Source organism: Sorex araneus, chromosome 2, assembly GCF_027595985.1.
Source record: "Sorex araneus isolate mSorAra2 chromosome 2, mSorAra2.pri, whole genome shotgun sequence".
Lineage (NCBI taxonomy): Eukaryota > Metazoa > Chordata > Mammalia > Eulipotyphla > Soricidae > Sorex > Sorex araneus.
In genome coordinates, this window is record NC_073303.1 from 115,320,040 (window position 1) to 115,342,808 (window position 22,769).

Below are 22,769 nucleotides of genomic sequence, written 5' to 3' on the forward strand. Positions count from 1 at the left end.
TTTCCTTTACCTATCAATTACATCTTTTAAAAAAGCTATAAAATTATTAAGTAACTCATCAGTCTATGACATATATAATGAATAACATGGCAACAGAAATTTTATTGTTTTTATTTTTCTTTGTAGTATTATGTAAATATCAATTATAAAATAATAGATATACTTAATATGTTAATATATAATATATATTAAATATAGCCACTATATTTTCTATTTAATACTATTTACAGCTATTATCTGCTATATTTAGTGAATAATAATATATATCAACTAATATATATTGACTTTATCCACTTATATATTTTCCAATTTATATACAAATATGCACTGTAGCACTGTCATCCAGTTGTTCATTGATTTGTTCAAGCGGGCACCAGTAACGTCTCCATTGTGAGACTTGTTAATTTTTTTTTTTGCATATCAAATACTCCACAGATAGCTTGCCAGGCTCTGCCCTGGGAGCGGGATACTCTCGGTAGCTTCCAGGACTCTCCGAGAGGGACAGAGGAATGGAATCCGGGTTGGCCTCGTGCAAGGCAAACACCCTACCCCCTACCTGCTGTGCTATCGCTCTATATCACTGTCACTGTCATCTCTTTGCTCATGGATTTGCTCCAGCAGGCACCAGTAATTAACATCTCCATTGTGAGATTTGCTGTTAATGTTTTTGGTGTATCGAGTACACCGCGGGTTGCTTGCCATGCGAGAGAGATATTCTCGGTAGCTTTAATAAGCCTGAAAATTGTATGGTTCCTACTCCTTGAATATTATTCCCGATTCCAAAACTGTGTGCCCAGTTTGTATAAGCAAGGATGGTGTCCCAAGTTTCTATTATCATCCTCCAGGGCATGGTCTCTTACAGTTGTCTTGAGTGGAAATGGATGTCATATTTTTACCAAAATGAGGGGAAGTTAATAGCCAGGCATGTGGACATCTCTGCATCAGAAGGATAAGAGAGGGAGAGAGGTACCTGATAAGTTGTCCAAGCACTTCTGAGGACTGTGCCTCAAAGGACATGAAAGCTGAGTGGGCAAAGACCAGTTGTCCTTCCATCACTTTCTCTAGACTTAGCTCTTCCTCCCTACCAAGAACCTTCTGGAAAGTTCACTGATTGACTTCCCTGACATCTAAGGCCCCACAAATGACACTGACTTTGATGCAGATTATCTGTAGAGATTATTTATTCAGATTCAAGACTTTCCAACTCTGTGTACAATGAACATCATGTATGTCTTTAGCTGGAAATATCACTTATTTACTATAAATTATCTTTTTTTAATTAACGAATAAGTATAACTATCTCCAGCATGTTGACATTGGCACTTTATTTTCATCCTAAAGCTACAGTGTTTTCCTCAGGGTTTTTGGATCTAAAGAACTCTTGGTGGTCTGAGTGATAGTACAGCAGGTGGGGTGCTTGCTCGAATGCAGCCGACCTGGGTTCAATCTCCAGTAAACCGTATGATCTCCTGAGCACTGCCAGGAGTGATCCTTGAGGGCAAAGCTAGGAGTAAGCTTTGAGCACTGCAGGGTGTGGCTGCAAGAACACAACAAAAAGGAATTCTGTATGGGAAGCATTTGCAATTTTAATAAGGCTAGATGGCTTTGGGAGATATGTGGAAAGTCAGGGAGCTCACTCCTGTCTCGAAATTCATTTTGTTGACTCCATCTGATTCCAAATCTTTTATAAATTCACGTCTGTAGCAGCCTATAGCCTGCTCGGATCGGGACTGGGCCTCTACTGCCCAGATTTCCCATTTTCCAGTAGCTAGGCGGTCACACTCAGGGACTACTGCCTGGCCCCTGTGATCCCATCAACGGCCATCATCCAGACTTAAAAGCAAGCTTCCAGATATCTTATAACCTACTTCACCCTCTGGGATAACTGGCAGGCTACTGAGAGTTTCCTGCCCACATGGGAGAGCCTGGCAAACTCCCCATGGCGTATTCATATGCCAAAACCAGTAACAGTGCTGGGGCTCATTCCCCTGACCCTGAAAGAGCCTCCGATGTGGCATCGTTGGGAAAGACGAGTAAGGAGAGGCTTTTAAAACCTCAGGGATAGGACGAATGGAAACGTTACTGAGACCGCTCAAGAAATTTGACGATCGACAGGATGATGATGATGATGATGATGATGATGATGATGATGATGATGATGATGATGATGATGATGATGATAACCTTCCCTTCAGTTGTCTGTTTCATCATTTTTTTTTTTTTTTGCTTTTTGGGTCACACCCAGCGATGCTTAGGGATTACTCCTGGCTCTGCACTCAGGAATTACTCCTGGCAGTGCTTGGGGAACATATGGGATGCCGGGATCGAACCCGGGTTGGCCGTGTGTTTCATCTTATTACCTCAAGCTCTCAATACCTTAATACAGCTCCAGAGGCTTTTAGATTGCCTGAGCATAGATTCCTGCAAGTGGTACACTTCCCTATGTACAACAGATCTCCTTCCCTGTGTACAGGGACTCCTCACAGCATATACAACTTTTCCAACCATGTTTTTCTCTTTAGGACTTTCTCCATTCTTCACTTCCAGTAATGGGAGGGCACTATTTCTAACTTGCATTGTAGAGCCTATTATAACCTATCTGTTTGCATCTCACTTTTTCTTTCTCAGATAAGTCCTCAACCCAATCACATGCCTCTCTCCCAAAGTACAAACTTTCCCTTCCCATATACTTATTGTGGGCTGAGAGTATAGCAGATACATCACTTAATTTGCATGTTGCCATCCCAGGTTCGATCCTCAGTACCCCAACATCGCTTCCAAGCAATCGCTCCATCTATAAGTATATAATGTGTAAATTGGATATTGGTGAAAATAAAGTTCTATTCTTTAGTAGAGTGTTTTAGGATTATTGTGTGCAAAACTGTCTGAAATATGTATCTATAAATTGTTCTTCAAAGGCTGTTTTATACTTTTAGTAATCATATTCCTAATGAGCACACATTTTGATGAATCATTTAAACTAAATAAAATTCTCACTGCTGTAAACTGGAGTATCTTTTCCAATATACTCCAATTTAACCAATATGATGAGCTTTGACGTTAATACTGAATTGAGATGAGTTACTGCACAAACCTGAGAAATAGACTAAAATCTTTGATTCTCAATTCTAAGTTTCATTAAAAAATAAAGGAATATAATTTCTCATTGATTTATTGTTATTGTTAAGTGCTGTAAAGCCTTGGAATAGATCTTGACACTTCATTTGCTTTGATCCTTACTAAATTTTCTACCTCAGACTCAGAATACTCTAACTCTGCTGATATTAAATACATAGTACTGTAGCACTGTCATCCCGTTGTTTATTGATTTGCTGAAGTGGGCACCAGTAACATCTACATCGTGAGACTTGTTACTGTGTTCGGCATATAGAATATGCCATGGGGAGCTAGCCAGGCTCTGCCGTGTGGGCGGGATACCCTCAGTAACTTGCCGGGCTCTGCAATTGGGACGGAGGAATAGAACCCGGGTTAGCCGAGTGCAAGGCAAATACCCTACCTGCTGTGCTATTGCTAAAAAATTAATATCCAGTACTGACAAAGAATACAATACTGCTTATTTTCATTGGTTGACAAGGTATTTTAAAAAGACTTTAGATTTATAAGTGAAAAATATCTTTTTCAAGAGTTTTTTTTTTATATCTTGAAAAGCCTAAAAACACTGACAACTGTCATTCTAATTCTAATAATTTATATAGTTCCTTGAATACAAGGTTTTTCTTGGCATTTAATTTTTTTAAGAAAAGGATTAAAGATTTATAATGACAATTTCTAGATAATAATAGTAATTATTTATTAGAACATGCTACTTAGGGGAATTGCAGCATTTCTTTCTAGCAAATGATGTGTTTTAGAACAAGAGATTAGAGAGGAAACTTAAAACAATAAACTCATATTCATGATTTGATTGTTTTATTTGCAGAATAACAAAAAGCAAAGTTTAATTTAAAAGAATAATTACTGTAATTCAGTTGGCCTTGGGGAAAAATACATATATATATATATATATTTAACTAAGGTTTTTCACATTGCTTTTTCTTTGATTGAAAATTCCAAACATTACATTACTCAAAATTGTTATCTCTTCTTTTAGCTAACTAGTATGTAAAGATTGGATTAAAAGAGGAAGGAATTACAGGGAAGTGGGTAGGGAGCCTGCCTTGCATGTGATTGATGACTGACCAGGGTTCAACACCAGCATCATGGTCCCCTAAGCACCACCAGGACTAATTCCTTAGCGCAGTGCCGGAAGTAACCCCTGAGCATCTCCAAGTGGGTGACCCAAAAACTAATATAAATAAATTAAAAAATTAAAAACTAAGAAAGGAATTGTAGAAGAGAAATGAGCTAAAAATAGACAATAAGAGAAAAAAAGAAACTAAAAGAGCAGAATAATTAGAATAACTGTGAATATAGAGAGCAGAGAGTGAGAACAACCTATGTAATCTATTTTAGCTAAGGTAGAAAAAAACACCCATTTTTACATAATTGTTGCAAAGTTATTTTGTATGGCAAACATGACCCTTGGTGTGATTGTACATACTGGCTTTGCTATCAGAAGTAAAATTCCATGCAAATAAAACGGTTATTTATTAACCTCCATTAAGAACCATCTCAGCAAGGCCAAAATAGACATTCATTTCTATGAAATAAAAGACCCTGGATAACTACTTTATTGACATTCAGCTTCAAGGGCAAATGCTGTTTCACTGTCCCAGCCAAAATAAATTCTCACTTGATACTTTTTGAAGTAAAATAATAATCTTGGGCTTAGATGTTCTATTTGTAGGCCCCTGGAAATATTTATTCCAATTGTTATTGAGGCTCCATGATTATAACACTGTCCCATGCAGACATTTCAACACCCCCTCCCCCTTCATCCCCACCCTGGCACCAGCTTACCCCTTTCTGCATCATTGTCCTGGAATCTCCTCCTGTCACCCCTACCCGAAGTTCTGAAGGTTCATTCTCAGACTCTGTTGCCTTGGCCGTTTGTTAGTCCCTTACTGTATTTCTGCATATCTCACAAATGAGAGAGATCATTCTGTACCTGCCCCCCTCCTTCTGCTGACTTCATTCATCATGATACCTTTCAGTTCCATCCCCTCCAGAACTTTACTGCACCGATGGGAAGTTTTTAATCCAAGAACAGAAGACCTTGTTTTGCATTGGTTTGAAGGCACATAGTCTAAAGTCAAATTGCTCATTGTAAAATATTTTGATTAAAACATACTCTCTAAATATTCAAAAATTGAAACTGCCCGATGCCTTAAGGATTCAAAGGGGAGTCAGGTACAGAGTTGCATCCGGTTCAAATAATTTGTGTTTATTTTCAGTATCTGTCATATACATTAAATATTAACTGCCTGAGGCTTTTGACCTTCCCTGTTTTTCCTGCTGGAAACATAAATCTTTGTGGTATCTTTTTTGGCTTCCCATAACACTTTATTCATGTCTCCACTTGATTTATTTCTTGGACATTTTATATAAGATAATTTCCTAGAACCAGTTTCCCCCATTTATTCCCTAAATGTGTCCACAATTTTTAATTATTTTTAATTATTTTATTTAAGTAACAACCTCCATTTTATTATATTTTTTTCTAATTTCTCACACTTTCTTGCCTTCTTTCCCTCTGTCAGAATGTTGTTTTAATAAGTCATTCACATGATAGGTGTTCAACAAACATTTGTTCATTTGATGGATTTTGTCAATTAGCTATGGTAATTTCCTGAATATTTTGGACAGGTTAAAAAAAATCTATCCAGATGGATTAGCCATAGTTCAGGGGCTAGGGCACTATCCTTGTATGCTTCCAACCTGGACTTGCTCCCTAACACTGCATATGGTCTGTTAAGTGTGGCCAAAAAAAAAAACCCAAATCCCCAAAACAAAGTGTATTTGCCAACTCCTTGAGTCCTGAATAAGCTCTCTCACTTTGCAACTTAAATCTCCACAAGCCTTCTAAAGTTTAAACTTTTCTGTATATCCCTGTAGAAGATAAAACACAAACAAAAAATTTACATGTTATATGGCTAATTTTATTCAGAGAGAGAGAGAGAGAGAGAAAATTTTCTGTTTATATTACAGTTGAGATACAATCTTTGACAATCTATTTACAGGATTTTGTACAGGATTGTATTTTCTCTGCCTTCACTGTTGAATGAATGTTTAGTTAACAACTTAAGCCCAGTGAGCATCCAATTGAAACGAAAAGCTTTCTACATTTCTAATGATTTCCATCTCAATTGCGTTGTTTCAGTTTCACAACTCTTAATGCCATCAACATTTTCATTTTTTTCCTGCCCTAGTAAAAAAAATAAAAAGCAAAAAAAGAAGGAAATATTCAGTAATTTGCAGAACCTGGCAGAGTGAAATTGCACAGTTGACTGGAATGCATCTCTATTGGACATGAGTGAATTATGTGTATAGTTAAAATGGCCAAAGACGAAGGGGATGCACAGATGTAAATAACCATATGAAAAGAGCATTTAATCCCCTTCTACCTATCTGTCATATCAAGCTTCTCTTAAGCAAGTCATTATAAAATACAATATTTTACTAAGTACCTTGTATTTGGAAAAATACAAATTTGAAAAAAATATTCTGAAGACTAAGTTTCGCCTTCAAAGTTGACCTCCTTACACTTCAGATATTTAAAAAATTTCAGTCTGGTAAAACCCCAAGCTTTCCACTCTCTGAGAAGCTGATTCAAATAACCCCCTGCAGCCTCTAATGGCTTTGACAATATATGGCCTTAGGCTTAAGTACTTCTGTTAGTGGGAGGTCTCTTTTGAAAAATCCGCTAAAGCTGCCACTTACTCCTTTTAGCTATAAAGGCTTTAATTACCTGCTTATTCCATCACCCTTATCTTAGTTCATTTTCTCCCCACAAGTCCTTTAGAGACCCAGAAGAAATTATTGTTACATATATTTTTTTGCATAGCAACACTGCCTATGTCACCTTTCCTCCAAACAGAGAAAGAGACACAGAATGAAGTTAAACCCTAATTCATAGAGTATTTATTCATCCATAAAATGTATTGAATATGATGATGAAAGGCATTTGCTAACATTTGTTGCAAGTACTATTAAGCACTATCTCATTCAACATGATATCAACACCAGTAGGCAGACATGATTATTTCTCTCTATTGAAAATGAAATCTCTGTGGTTGAGAGACAAAAATAGTAGGATTTGAACCAAGATGCTTGATTCCAAAACCCATCCTCTTAGCCATGTCTTATGCTTTATAGTAATGATCAGAAGGGAAATTTACCAAGGAAAATGTACATGCATATATATACATATATATATACATACACACATATGTATACACACATTTATACATATACATGTATATGTATATATGGTCCATTTTATTATTTATGAGATATAAGAATTTATTAAGAACATTCTAAGTGTCGGTCCCTGCCCTAGGCACGAGAATCAAAATGAGAAGATAAGATCCCCGTTCTTATGCAGCTCACATTTTACAGAAACCAGCAGGAGACATTATTAAATATGTCTTCTTCATTGAGATGGTAGCATGTGCTTTAGAGAAAAGTTGAACAGGGTTTCTTAGAAAACAATGAAGGTACGCTGCTGTAAACAACTTAGATATGCTGCTGATTTATATTTCCATGTATAGAACAGTGATGGGGAGGCATGTATCAAGGTCTGGAAGTGAGCATATATATTCAGGGGGAAGACTGGCCTTGACATGTTCCTGCAAGTCACAAGACTATGAACCACAGGGAATAATCTGGAGCCAAAGTAATAAATGGAGTTTAGTGAGCCAGAGTACAATCAATTCATGAAGAAATTAGAAAGCTCTGAGGAGTTTGATTTCATTTGTTTTCTTGTTTGGGGGCCACACCTGTGGCTTTCAGGGCTTACTCTTTCGTCTGAGCTCAGAATTCACTCTTAATGCAGTTTGAGAGACCATATACCCAGGGTGAAACCTGAGTGGGCTGTATGCAAGGCAAGTGCCATGCCCTCTGTACTATCTCACCAGCCACAGGTTTGAATTTTTCTTTAGTAGCATGGGGATCATTTGTGCTAGAAGTGATTCATTCTTAATTTCTATAAAGTCACCATGGCTAGTATAAGTATGGTTGAGTAGAAGCAAAAAAACTGACTAAAAATCTGTAGCAATAATACAGGGAAAAGTTGATGGAGATTCAGATAGAAAGATTTGGTCAAAGTGATAATAATTGGTAAGCTTCATGATATTTTTAAAGATAAACCAACAGAGTTTGTCAATAGATTGTGAATATAAAATATGGATCTGACTATAAGAAATATTAAGATGAATCCCAGATTTTTAAATATTTTTTTTCTTTTTGGGTCACACCCAGCGATGCACAGGGGCTACCTACTCCTGGCTCATGCATTCAGACATTACTCCCGGCGGTGCTCAGGGGACCATATGGGATGCTGGGAATTGAACCCGGGTCGGCCTCGTGCAAGGCAAATGCCCTACCCGCTGTGCTATTGCTCCAAATCCCAGATTTTTTAAGCTAAGAACTGGATGAATGAATGCTGGTGGTATTTAATGAAATGGAGGATAGTACTGTAGTACTCTGTGACAAGATCCCAATTGATTTTCTTTCCCATTCTACCACCTCTCTATAAAAGATCCATTTTCATATCATCTACATCCTGTGACTATTAAATATTTATTGATAGCACTCTCAATAATATGTCTAATAGATAATTTCTAATTTAATATTTCCAACATAATAGTGTTGAACCATTCCCCCACACATACTCTTCTCCATCTCAGCAAATGTTATCATCATTCATCCAGTTCTGCGGTCAAAATTTTGCCAACAAAAACAGAGTTCCGCAAAAACCGTTAACAGTGGCAGCTCAAGTTTATTATTTTAAAGACATAATATATATAAAGCATAAGGAATTGTAGTGTGGAAGCTCTGTGCTAGTGCTGTATAAGAGAACATACAGTGTTATGGTAAGCATTAGGTAGGGGCACTTAATTGACTTATGAAGGGTAAAGAATTAACACTGGATGTTCATGGTAGCTATTAGCCAGGTCTGAGAGAAAGGCATACCATTTCACAATATTACCAGTGTTTATTATTTTGGTTTACTAGATCTGGCTGGGGAATCAAGATAGTAAAGAAGTCTCACCCTTCTTCTAAATATACATCACCACTCCGTAGTACTGCCATCTTTTCCCCACTGCCTGGAAGGTCCCCTCCCTCTCCCATTCCTCTCCCCTTTCCGGAAGTTTCCTTCAGTGGTCCTTGACCAAGAGTTTGTTTGTCTCTTTCCTTGTTTGGGACATAAGCCATTTTGCGGGCAAGTTTATAGATTTTTAGTAATAATATTTATGGTATTATCATTGAATTAATGGTGTAATTTATACCATTTTAAGATTATCTTTTAATATAATTAAGTTTTTTTAAGTTTTTATACTGTAGGAGACTTATGTTTCAGACTTCTTATAAATCAAAAAAAAATAGTATGATTTGATGTGCTTGTAAATCTAGTATCTAAGATGTTATCTCTGACCATTTAATTTAATGTTTTGCATTAGAATTAACCCTCTATCTTGGATTGCTTTACTTTTAGTGCCCTGTGGTGGAATTTTAACTAAGCGCAAAGGGACTATCTTGTCTCCTGGATACCCTGAACCTTATGACAACAATTTGAATTGTGTATGGAAGATCACAGTGCCAGAGGGAGCTGGTATTCAAGTAAGAAGATTCTGATTGCTCTTTCTGTATTTGAAGTTCATCTTATCAGAGATTATAGAATTCAAATAATTTTCAAAGTTTAGCCAATGCTGTTGGCTGACATGGTTGAATTGACTAAGAAACATTTAAAAATATATGTTTTAACCTGCAAGCAATCAAAAGCCAATTCAAGAGAACAGAAGCAATAAGAAAAATGAGTATTTCTGCATAACATTTAAATTCTTGTGATGACATTGTCCAAGGATTATATCAAAGGTTCAGTTGACTCATTTCTGAATTTCTGATCTAGATTATTTCTATTTCTTATTGTCTTCTGAGTATGTTTATTACTTCCATCCCCAGATTCTTGAGATAGATACAAAAGCCCTAGGCATTACAATCTTACATAACAATAAACCTAAACCTTAGCTAAAATGAAATGTTTCTCTTATGTACCTTTTGTTATGGTTAAGAGAACTCTTTAGCACTCTGAATAGAAAAAGGGTTACTATCTGGGCAAGGTTTAGCTTCCTTTGAAACTCAGTTATGCTATACACAGCAGTATCCATCACATTATTTTGATTGTTACCACTTTGGGGGAAAAGGAGCAAAGTAACCACTTTGTTTTATAAGGAAATTGCTACTCCATAAATTTGTGACAATTTATTGCCAAGTTGATATATACTCTATAAAAAGTAATTATGTTTCATAAAAGAAGTCCATCTTTCATAAAAATAAGTTGACTATTTCCCCAGTTGAGTTATAAGATTGCCCTTTAGACATTGAAACTTACATGTTATGAAAAAGCCAAAACCTTATCCATGAAAACTCAAATGAGATGAAAATATCCTTATGAGGCACCTGGGGTAGTACTGTAGCCAGTAACAAAAGCACCTGCCTGTAAGCATGAGACTGATTTCAATCCCCATACTACCCACATACGCCCTGGCTGATCCTGCAGGCTCAGCGTTTTGAAGCTTGCTTAAGGGAATAAAATCTTAGTGCTGGAGTGATGATAGCACAGAGAGTAGGGCATTTGCCTTGCACGCGGCTGATCTGGGTTCATATCTCAGCATCCCATATGGCCCCCTGAGCACCTCCAGGAGTAATTCCTGAGTGCAGAGCCAGGAGTAACCCCTGTGCATCGCCGGGTATGACTCAAGAACCAAAAAAAAAAAAAAAAGTATAAAATCTCCAGGGCAGGGCAGCAAGATAAGCATGAGTACTACAGCTCAAATTGGATGATCATGGGACCGGAGCAAGCGATAGAACACGGCCAGGAGTCATTCCTGAGCACAGAGCCAGGAGGAACCCCTGAGAATCACAGGGTGTGACCCAAAAAAGCAAAAAAAAAAAAAAATGGATGATCACCCTGACCAGGCCAGGTGTGTGATCGTAGCAAGCAGGGGGTGCAAACACTTTGACAATGAATTCACCTCCCTGGAGTCATGTGTATCACATCTCAACGTGTGTGACATCCCCACCCATGAGCACTGTAGCCAGGAGTGCAAGCACCACGACTGTGTGTGAACCCACAGTGATGAAAGGACAATAGGGAAGGAAAGGAAGCTGTGATATTTAAAAAAATTCAATCAGGAAACCTATCATGGAAATATCATTGTTAGCAAAAATTAATCATAATAAGCTGTTAAAATCTATCTTCAAAATTTTTTGGAAATCAAGGGCACTGGTAGTACGCTTGCCTTGCATGTGTCCAACCTGGCTTAGGTTTCTAGCACACCAGGTGCTCCCCTGAGGCTTTAAGGAGTGATCCCTGAGCACCCAGCCAGGAGTAAGTACTGAACACTTACAGGTGTGGCCCCATAGCAAAATAAAACAAAAAAAATTCTGAAATTTAAAATTTAAAGACAGACAAACAAATGAAAACATCTAGTTGATGGTTGTTAGGTGCCCTGCAGTTCAGTTAACTAAAAAGAAAATATGCAACCTATACACTTAAGGACAATACAAATTGGAAAATTATAGATCTGTGTTAACATCTTTGCTAGCTATTCTATTAATTTATTGTCAATTTGTAAAAATTGAAGATAACCAGTAAATTATGTAATATTAAACATGGAATTTATAATGATTTAGGAGTTCATATGTCAAATAGCATGGAAAATTAGAAATGAGGCACTGTATTTGATACCTTGATAGAAGGTTTCCCAATGATCTGGTTATAAGTTTATGAACATTATCCTAGAGAATATATCTATCTATATGAAATATAGATTGATATTAATTTTTCTATTTTACTCTCTTTTTTCCTAATCTGCTACTTTGTGGGCATTCTTTTCTGATCTTTTGACTCATTTTAATTATGATCATTCTAGTACATGATTGCATGACTATTTTGTCATCTTAAAATATGGCCATAGCATCTAAGGTCTTAATTGAGCTGTTTTAAGAAAGCTCTATCATAAAAGGCTAAGTGTCAGTACATTTATTATTTATTTAGTTATATATCATAATGTGCATATATATATGTAATGTGCCTTATTTAAAATTTTAACAACTTTTTACTGAAAAATAACTGTTTAGTATACCAAAATGAAAGCAATGCTTACTTTTATCCAGTGTTCTTTTGGGTTCAATATATGTGTGATTAAGGACATATATGAGTACTCAAAAAATCATATGTAGCTTAAAATGCACCAATCAGTGATGGTGTAGAGAGAGAGGATACATTTGGAAAACTAAACTAGCTGCAGAAAACATAAGTGGTTGTCTTTCTTTAGACTCAGCAAACAGACCAATTTGCTTACTAATATTACAAAAAGAAGTTTCTGGTGAGGAGTGGACTTCTTCCTCTGCCTATTTACTTCAGGAAAAAATACTGGAGGGAGAATGCAAAGAAGTTACATTCAACAGTAACTAAGTTGTCAAGCAAAAAAGTCAATAAACATTGGGAAAAATATTGGCTACATAATTTTGTCCTTTAGTAGAAAGATCATACTGAGTTAATGCAATCTTACTGGAGGAAAAAAGTAGAATCTGAATGATGCAGGAAGGATACCCGGTTTTTGTGACTAGAAATATGTTACCTGATAAAGCTGCCATATTGCCACGAAGGACAATGCATCTATTGCAAATGAAGTTTCTCAGAACACTGAATGAGCAGTTGCATATTCTTACATCTTTTACTTATCTCCCTTTGATTCTCTGTGACAGTTGGTCTTTCCGTCATTCATTGGAGTCTCAATTTCTGTGTGTGTGTGTGTGTGTGTGTGTGTGTGTCTTAACACAAGTGGCTATTTGGATTGCTTTTCTGCGATTGCTATAACAATACATAATCTTAATACCTTAAAATAACACAAAAAATACTTTCTGATAGTACTGGGGGCCAGAAGTCCTAAATCAAGTGTACGGTGCTGAGTCAAAAGTTCAGGCAGGGCTTCATTCCCACTCTGCTTCTTTCCTGCCCATACTCTGTGGGGCAAAACCTTTCTCACCTTCTCCTACTTCCAAGAAGACAACATTGCTTGGCTTCTAATTTGCAAGGATTTCAGGCTCAGTCATTGTTGCCATCTTCTTTTCTGTCTGTGTCAAATCTTCTTGGCATCTTTCTTATAAGAATTCATGACTGCATTTGAAGATGACATGAATAATCAAGGGTCATCTCTCTAGCTCAAGATTTTAATTTAATCATATATAAAGACCTTTTTCCTTACATGACACAATGGTTACAGGTTTCAAGTATTAGAAACTGTTATCTTTAGGCACCCTTCTTTGATTGTATGTGGTGTGTGTGTGTGTGTGTGTGTTTAGAACTAAATTTAGTTTGTTTGTTTCCCTCATAAGGTGATACATTTTAATGGAATGTTTACTATTCCATAATCTCAATAAATCAGTGATTTTTTTCTTAATCTCCCTTCCCTCACTTTTTTTTCCTAGCCAGTTCACACAATATCTCATAACTTCCCCTGTACTAATGTTGGTATAGCCTATGCTGCTATTTCTACAGCCCAATCTCTGCAAATGACTCCAACCCATTTTAGTATTTCATTGTTCCTCACATGGCCTATTGCAAAAAGCATTGTATTGTCTTTCCTCTAAAAGTTTTCTCTATACTATATTTTAAGATCAGTATGATTATGTTCTCTGCATCTCCACTCCCTGCACAAAAATGTGCAGTGGATTATTTTCTTCAGTAGAATAATTATGATGGTGGTTTCCATCTTCATATTCTCCCCCCCCTCTCTCTCTGCCTCTCTTAGCTAAGACACATTAAATCCTTAATATATACTGGGCAATGTTCTAAGCTAAAATTAACTAATTTAATTTTCTAAGTGTCTGAATTGTATATCTTTATTATAATGATTTATGTAAGTAATCTAAAGCCTAGAAAGATTAAGAGCTCTTCTAGGATTACATATCAGTGAGTAGAAGCCAGAAGAATTTGCCAGTCTTTGCATTCTAACTCTTATGCCTCTTTTATTTACCCACTAAGCTTTCTTCTAACTTTACTGTACTTTTCAACTTTGCATGCACATTTCCTCTGATGTAAATACCTGCTCTGTGGTTAAATTGGATTACTGACGGGTCACTAAATCTACCTCATGGCATAGCTACTCAAAATTTTAATAACTCCACAATTTTCCTTGGTGGAAAATCCCTCTGTGTATTTGCCTCATCTCAAATATTATCTTCTACATGAATTTTGACATTTGTTTAGCTGATGTGATCTTTCCTTCTTTTGCATTAAGGGAAAGGACAATTTAGCTTTGAAGAGAGTGGCTCATTGTTTAAGAAGGTTAGATGGCAGTCATACAGCTTTAATTTTCATCTTCCTACCCTGAAACACTGCCAGTGTGCATAATGCCTGTCACACTGGTAGGGTATCTGTCACCATGTGGTACTCACCCTGGAAAGGAGACCCATGCATTCACAGATTGGAAGGCTGATGATGGATTATTTTATGGATAAGAAATGTTTGATGAATCCAAATGTTACTATTATTTAGTGACTGAGTATAGTACATATGCAGACATTGGTAATAGACATTAAGTAAAATAAATGTGCTCCAATAATATTATTCTGTTTTTTCCTCAAAAACTGTAAATTATTTAATAAACAAATGCAAAAATAGATAACATCTATAGCTGTGAGGCTCCTGTAGGTTGTAACAAAAGCTGGAACTGCTACCAGTGAAGTGGAACTAAATAACACATGTCACTTTCCTTAAATAAAACAAAATAAACATGAGATAATTGAATACCGGCATGTCCCTTATCAATGGAGGAGGGGAGATTCATAATAAAAGTGATTTAGTTATCATGACTTCGTTCATAAAAGTAATCTTTAAAACATGCACCCAAACCAGTTTTATTGTGTTAGTCTGTACCATCCACATTGGGACTTACTAAAAACATTACTTTAACAAAGCAAAGGTAGAAAACTAAACAAAGATTATGCAAAGAAGGAAAATAATGTGTGCTCAAGAACAGATATTATTTGAAAACAATGGTGCTGGGGAATAGGGCTTAAATGGTAGAGGACAGGCTTTGTGTGTGTAAAGTTTAGGTTCAATCTTATTATTGAAGTTTAGGTTCAATGATATTATTGCAATATCATTACAATAATGCAATCTGCAATTGCATTACTCCCTGACCATTGCTAGGTTTGGCCTTGGTGGCATCCACAAGAATTGTACACACACAAACACACACACACATTATGCATGTGAAGTTACATGGCACACATATGTATATAGTATAATTTTATATGTTTGTGAACACAAATCTGGATATGTCCTAATAGTTAAAACAGACAAGAAAACTTAGTGCCAATGACAAGAGTTGAACTGTCCAAAACATAAAAGTTGAGTAGTTATTTGGAAAATGCATTAGTATCCCTGGCACTGAGACATTGGACTAACCCAGAGCTTCTAATAAGGAGATGGTAGTAAACATTCCTGGCATCATAGTAAATGCTGTAATGTCCCCTCCAGGGTCTTCTGATAAACATCAGCTCTTGTTGGCCTGTTCCAGAATGGCAAGGGCAGTTATGTTGCATCCTTCCTGAAGGGCTGAGATGATATCACCATGGCTTTGAGTGTTTTTTTTTTGGGGGGGTGGGTGGGGGATTTAAGGTAGAGACAAGTGAACAGTAGCATATTTACCTTATAGATGTATATGTTCTTACTCAAAAATCTTATTTCACAGGTACAAGTTGTCAGTTTTGCTACAGAACATAATTGGGATTCACTAGACTTTTACGATGGAGGTGACAACAATGCTCCACGACTTGGAAGTTATTCAGGTAAATTATAACACCGAGTTTAATTAAAATACAGGTGTAATCATTATTGTTAAAAGAATCTCCCTAAAAGAAGCCCAGAGAAGTTTGATCTGGTAGTTTAAAATTTTTTTAACAGGGAATTAAATTTCAAGGTTAGATATTTGACTTTCAAGATAATGAAATCAAAATTGCTATTTAAAACTTTGTTATATTCTCCTATATTGTGTAATTATTTGCTGGTATTTTCATGTCAATGTTGAGATTTGCAACTGAAATCTGATTTAGAAATAGCATATGTGCCCCTTTATTGAGAGAGAGAGAAAGAGAGAAGGTGAATAATTTAAATTATTAATTTTAGGTTAAAATTAGTGTGTAGTGATTATGGCATAGCCACTAAATAGAATGTTATGTTATACAGACATTAAAATAAAAATAGTGTGTGAAAAATGGTAAATGCTATAAAGTACTGTTAAGACAGAATAAATGGAATATAAACTTACTTGAATGAATAAAATATATACATATTTACCAAGATCAGAAAGAAATAAGATATAATATTTATGCAAGAATTTAACTGACTTTTAGTTTTCTCAAGATTTTCTTAGGGTTTATATATATATGTCTTGGGGATATAAAAGGTAAAATCAAGTTCTACTTTCATTTTAATTACTATACATTTTAACTTTAGGTGCATGAACATAGATAAATTATGAACTTAAACTTTTCAATTATTCTGAAAAATGTTTGGAATTTTTTTTTAAATATAGTATGATAAGTTTTTGCCATCACCTTTAAGGTAAGAATAAATATCTAGAGTAGGAGTTATTTGAGGAACAAAACATTAGAGTTAATTTTCAATTCAGGTAATTTTCAAAAAATTATGAAGTTTTGAGTACACTTATGTTTATAATAAAATACTCATATAATACATTGATAAATGGAACCATGAAAATGATATACATTCAAAATAACAGCGATTGATTACTTAGTACTATTGATCCCTGAGTGCTAGCTTTTTATGAAACCTGTAATACATTTACTTATTTGATCTTTCTAGCAGTCCCTGTAGTTGCTGGAGGTTTAGTGAAATTATGTTGCCCGAAGCACTTGTATAGAATGAGATCTTCACCCAACTGCTATGACCCTAGAACCAGATCTCTTAATCACTAAGATCCTCTGAGAGATTTCAGGTAGCTTGAGTGAATTTTCAGTTTCTGGTTATCTCTGTCTTCAGAAATACAGTCAAAACACCATCGGCAGAGAAAAGTTCAAGAGAAAATACTTCAAGTTTAGGGAAAAAAAGTGCGAGTATGTGGTCTGTAAAACAAAATTCCTGGGTTCTTCTATAGAAGGATCAAGTTAAGGTCCAGAGTTTTGTAAGTGCATATTTAACTAGTTGTTTTTATGAAGTAAATCAGTCATAAAACTTTGGTTGTAAACTTGAGTTATAAGTTTTGATTCAAATAATTTTCAAAAAAATGTGAATTTTGTTTAATCTAGATGGAACCATGAAACGGATATTTGTTTTTGTGTTTGTTATTTGATACTGGTTGGTTTGCAATAAAGATTTTGAAACGTTAATGTAGAATAGTCAAAAAGTAGTGAACAGGTTAGAGCAAATGCTCTAATGTTTTCTTTTTTTCTTATAATTTCAATTCAATAATCTAAAAAAGCAAAAGCTGATTTTCTTCATAAATTCAGAAGATTGTAATGATAATTAATGTATTTTCTGAGTCGAGATTAACCTCAGAAAACATAACTTGTCTGAGAAGAATATGCATTTTTAACATTAAAATGAGAGCAAATAATGCCAGTTTACATTCCTTTTTTTAAATTTTTTTTTTTATTGAGTCACCATGTGGAAAGTTACAAAGTTTTCAGGTTTAAATCTCAGTTATACAATGCTCGAATACCCATCCCTTCACCAGTGCACATATTCTACCACCAAGAATCCCAGTATAGCTCCACCCATTTTTGCACCTAAAATTAGTTTAAAAATCTATCTCTGCAGATGAGATAGTCAAGAATAATAAAACGAAAGATTCATGTGGAAAAAAACATTTTAAATTTTCTCTAGAAACCTTGACTATTGTAATTTTAGCAGTATTCTATTGTTTATTTAGTAATTAGCATGTAGAGCTTTACTATATAGTATTTAACCTATGAAATTTATTTTCTTTTAATTATCATTTCAGGAACAACTATACCACATCTTTTGAATAGTACATCTAATAACTTGTATCTAAATTTTCAATCAGACATCAGTGTTTCTGCTGCAGGATTTCACCTTGAATACACAGGTAAATAAAACATTAGGTGCTATTCAGGAAAATCAACAGCTAGCTTATGTTGATTTAAAATACTACTTTATGAAATATGAAAACTAAATTGATTTTTTAAGAGAAGAGTTGGTCTTACATTTTTTAAATTTTGAAGTGTTCCAATTCAGTTTCAAATTTTGTTTGCTTGTTTGTGGATCACACACGGTGGTACTCAGACCTTACTCACATACAGCAGTACTCAGAACTTACTCCTGGCTCTGTGCTCAGGAATCACCCCTGGCTTTGTTCAGGGGACCACAAAGGGTCCTGGGGATCGAACCCAGGTTATCTGTGTGCAAGGCAAGTACTCTACCTGCTGTACTATCACTCCATTTGCCTCCATTGCAAATTTTATTGAATACATTTATAATAATTTTTGTTATAAATCACAGAGAAAATGACACATTTTTAAGGTTCTTTAATTACAACTTTTATGATTCTAGTGTATTTCTGTCAAATGCCACAAAGATCCTTTATTTTTGCCATAAGAACATTTGTTAAACAATGGTGTTAAATATCTAATAATCTGTATTAGTTTTCAAACTATATATTTTTGTTGGAAACCCATAATTATGCTGAGTAAGTGAGGAAAACTGGTCCACATCTGATTAGCAAATAATTTGTGTTAATAATATATCATAATTTGTCCTTTAGAACAGAGAATTCAACATTTAACTGCTTTCCACAAGGGAACATAGACTATTGAATTTAAATCTCATTTGTTGAAGAGCCTGTAAACCAAAAACTTTCAAAGAATATTTATAATAGAAATTTAATGAAAACATCTTTAATCACTATCTTTAAACAGAGTACTTAACTATATCAAGGATAGTCTTATTAGAACTATCCAGAGGAAATTCCTAATGAGGTTAAACTTTGCTACATAAAATGCTTTTGCTTTGCTAGTGAGTATTTATCTGTTACAACTAGTTGTTTCTATAGAACAGACAATCAAGAACTGTTAATATTTTCTAAATTAGTATCTAACTCAAACTCATTAATGTGGAAAATTACCTAATCATTGGTAATGAATGACAATAAGAACAAATGTATATCTATCCACTTCTAATTTTCTAAGGGACACTCAAAGTAAATTGGATTTAATTTGTTAACTTTGAATTTATGTAATCAAACTTAAATATTCTCAGAATTGGGACCGGAATGATAGCACAGCGGGTAAGGCGTTTGCCTTGCACTCGGCCGACCTGGGTTCGATCCCCAGCATCCCATATGGTCCCCCAAGCACCGCCAGGAGTAATTCCTGAGTGCAAAGCCAGGAGTAACCCCTGAGCATCGCTGGGTTTGACCCAAAATGCAAAAAAAAAAAAATATATTTTCAGAATCATGCTTTGCTTTTAAACTGATCCCAAAATACATTTTAAGAATTGTTATATACTGGATTTTCCACCCCAAAGAGCGAGAAACACAGACACACACAAACACACACACACACACTCTCTTTCTCTCTCACACACATACACATGCACACTATAAAAATGACAAGAACACACACAATATATATACACATATGTAATGAAAAGATAAGTTTAATACTGAAACTATGATTTTAAAAATTGCAAAATTATACTCTCTTAAAATACGACAAAATTATCAAATTGTTAGACATTCAGAGGCCTTAACACATCAAAACACAAACACAACATTTGCTGAATACTTTATAATAATGACTAATAATTTTGTCTAATGAATATTGTCTAATAATTTAGTCTAAAATTCTTTTTTAGACTCCTATATAAAGGCAAATATTTCAAAAATCTGTCATTATTGCAAAAGCACCCTAAAAGTAAATTGTGAATACTATAAGCAATATTTTAATCATCATATCTTAAGGAATTAAATACATTAGAAAACATGAGGGGAAAATGCATTTTAATTTCATCACTGCGAAACTCATTTACTTCTGGAATATGTTAGTCTTTGAGTAATTTATGGGAAATTTGCATACAAAACTTTAGAAGTTAGTGTGTTTTGGTTGTTTAAGAAGTAGTTTGAATCCTCAATATTCTCTGTCCAGACCTGAGCCTCGTTCTTCACTGGTTCCCATGTATTTAGGTGCATTTTCTTCTCTCCTTTGAGTTGACTCACATTTTATACACTACTTTTTTTGTGACAATCTTGTAGATAAAAGTTCTCCCCACAGGGTAACATAAGGGAGGAATCACAACAGGGAAATAACAGTCTCCTAATTATACTACAGAGATCAGCAACAGATGCAGAAGACATTAAGGTTTTCTATATAAAGGACAAAAATCCATGCTTTTTTAAAAAAGAAAAAACAAGTAAAAGAGCTTCTTTATATATTCCCGAAGGAATATTTTAAATAGTAAAGGTTTCACAAAACAGAGCAGGTGTTGTTCTATTTCTTGGAAAATAGAACCTTGGCTGTGATTTCTTCCAGCAAATGAGTATCTACTCCATCTGATTTTACAACTCACTTGGGAGATTTTCAGGAAAAATCATTTACATTATCTGATGGCACAGTTGCTTGACAAATATGCCTTGCTTTCAATTTCCTAAGAGGTAAATGTAGACAATTGGGTCAATTTTTGCTGTATAGTGCTCTTTATCTCTAAGGCTTCGAAATCCTGGCATTTTAATTCCTGGCTTTGCAATGCAGGGCTCCTCATTATTATTATTATTATTATGCTCAGGTAGGGCAAATTAGTATTCCTTTCTCACAGTTTTTTCCCTGTGCCTTCATCTTCTTCACATTTTTAGAGACCCATTTTGATCATCTCAATAATTGCTTTTCTACCACTTATAAATAAGTATAGCAAATTTTAAACTCCTGCTATAAAAATATGTGGACTATGTCACTCTTTTTACCACATGTATCAGATAGTACTTTGCTACTGAATCAAGAGAAAACTAGAAATATCATGCCTTTCTGACTTACTCCTCTCCTCATTCATTCCTTCAAAATACAGCCTGTTTCTTTTCTGCCCTTTTCCAGCTATACAGATATTAATTTAATTGAATTTAATTTCTGTTGTGTTGGGGGCAGTGGTTGGGTCTTTTAGCTCTGTGCTCAGAGATCATTCCTGGCAGTGCTCAAAGGACCATACGGTATTCTGGGGATCTAACCCAGGTTGGGTGCTTGTTGGGCAAGTGTTCTACCCTCTGTTCTATCTCTCTGGCCCTGCTGATCTTGATGTAAATATGTTTTGCTTATATCAAGGTGTAGTTTTATTCCCAGTTTACTCATTGACTTTTAGACATACTGGACATACATGTATTTGTGAATTTTCCAATTCTCCTCTTATTACTGATCACTAGTTTCAGGCCTCTGGATTTAGTAAAGATACTTGATGTAATACAAAGCCATGTGAAAGGCAAGCTTCCTACCAGCTCCAGACCCACAATACTTAGCTTGTACGTATTACTCTCAACTTTAATGATCTATCCAACCCACTTCTACTATCCCCAAAGTGTTTTGGTCTTTCTCTGAATTTGTATACCATTTCATTTTCATACCCCTCAATACCTATATATATATTTTTTCACTTATTTCACAAATACTGTTGGATATTTAGTTCATATCAATGTACAAAATACAGCTCATTCTTGCCCATTTGAAAATTACAGCCTAGCATCAGACAACCATGTTGTAAGTTAGAAGTTGCACTATCACTTAGATGATGATAAGTCATAGAAAAAATATAGTTGAAGGATTAGGTGGGGGATGAAGAATACTAGAATTGGAGGTGTTATGATAGTTAAAGTATGCCATAGGAGGTTACATTTTAACCAACAAATGAAATGCATTTGTGAGAATGGCAATATAGCTTTGTCACTTTGCATGGGGTCAATCCTGATTCAGTGGAATCCTGCTATGTTTCCTCAGCCACTGGGGGGAGTGATGCCTGAGATGAGAGATAGGAGTAAGCCCTGAGTATAACTGGGTGTGGCCACAAAGAAAAATAAACTAACAAAATATATACATACATAGAGAAGAAGTAATGTGGGTGAAATCTAGTGATATTTTAAGAAAGTTTAGGAAACAGGACATTATTGCCAGAGCAATATTGATATTAAAACATTAATATAAAGGGTGTCAAGAAAGCAAGAGTAAAAGGAAATTAGGTAACATAAAGGAATTTGGGGCATTGTTTTAAAGACTTAGATTCTAATTGAAATGGGCCTCAGTACATTTTGAATAAAGGTTTGACATGTTCTAATTTTAAAAGTCCTAAATTATTAATAGCATTTACATACTTTACCATGCCCAAATTACCTCTAAATAAAAATTATATCACCTGAGGGCAATATACTGCATACAATTTTGTTTTACAGCACCCAGTTTTTTATTTTGTATTTCCAATACAAATTGGCTGGGATGCAGAAAATAAAGACAGATAATAATACTTATCCAAGAGAGAATATGTAAATTGTAAATTATCTATTGTCTATCTTCACTCAGATACTCAAAGCTCTAACTGCCAACCATCTACTTGTTTCAAGTGT

General features: G+C 35.1%; 1 protein-coding gene across 2 annotated transcripts in view; it reads left to right on the forward strand.

Annotated features, from left to right (window-relative positions):
* CSMD3 (CUB and Sushi multiple domains 3) overlaps nt 1-22,769 on the forward strand; it is a 1,180,343-nt gene that overhangs the window by 1,014,927 nt on the left and 142,647 nt on the right. For both annotated transcript variants that reach the window (XM_004607658.2, XM_055125482.1), the window contains 3 exons: nt 9,617-9,741; nt 15,888-15,984; nt 18,159-18,263. In XM_004607658.2, coding sequence (XP_004607715.2) covers nt 9,617-9,741; nt 15,888-15,984; nt 18,159-18,263 — 327 coding nt within the window. The remainder of the gene's footprint in view (nt 1-9,616; nt 9,742-15,887; nt 15,985-18,158; nt 18,264-22,769) is intronic.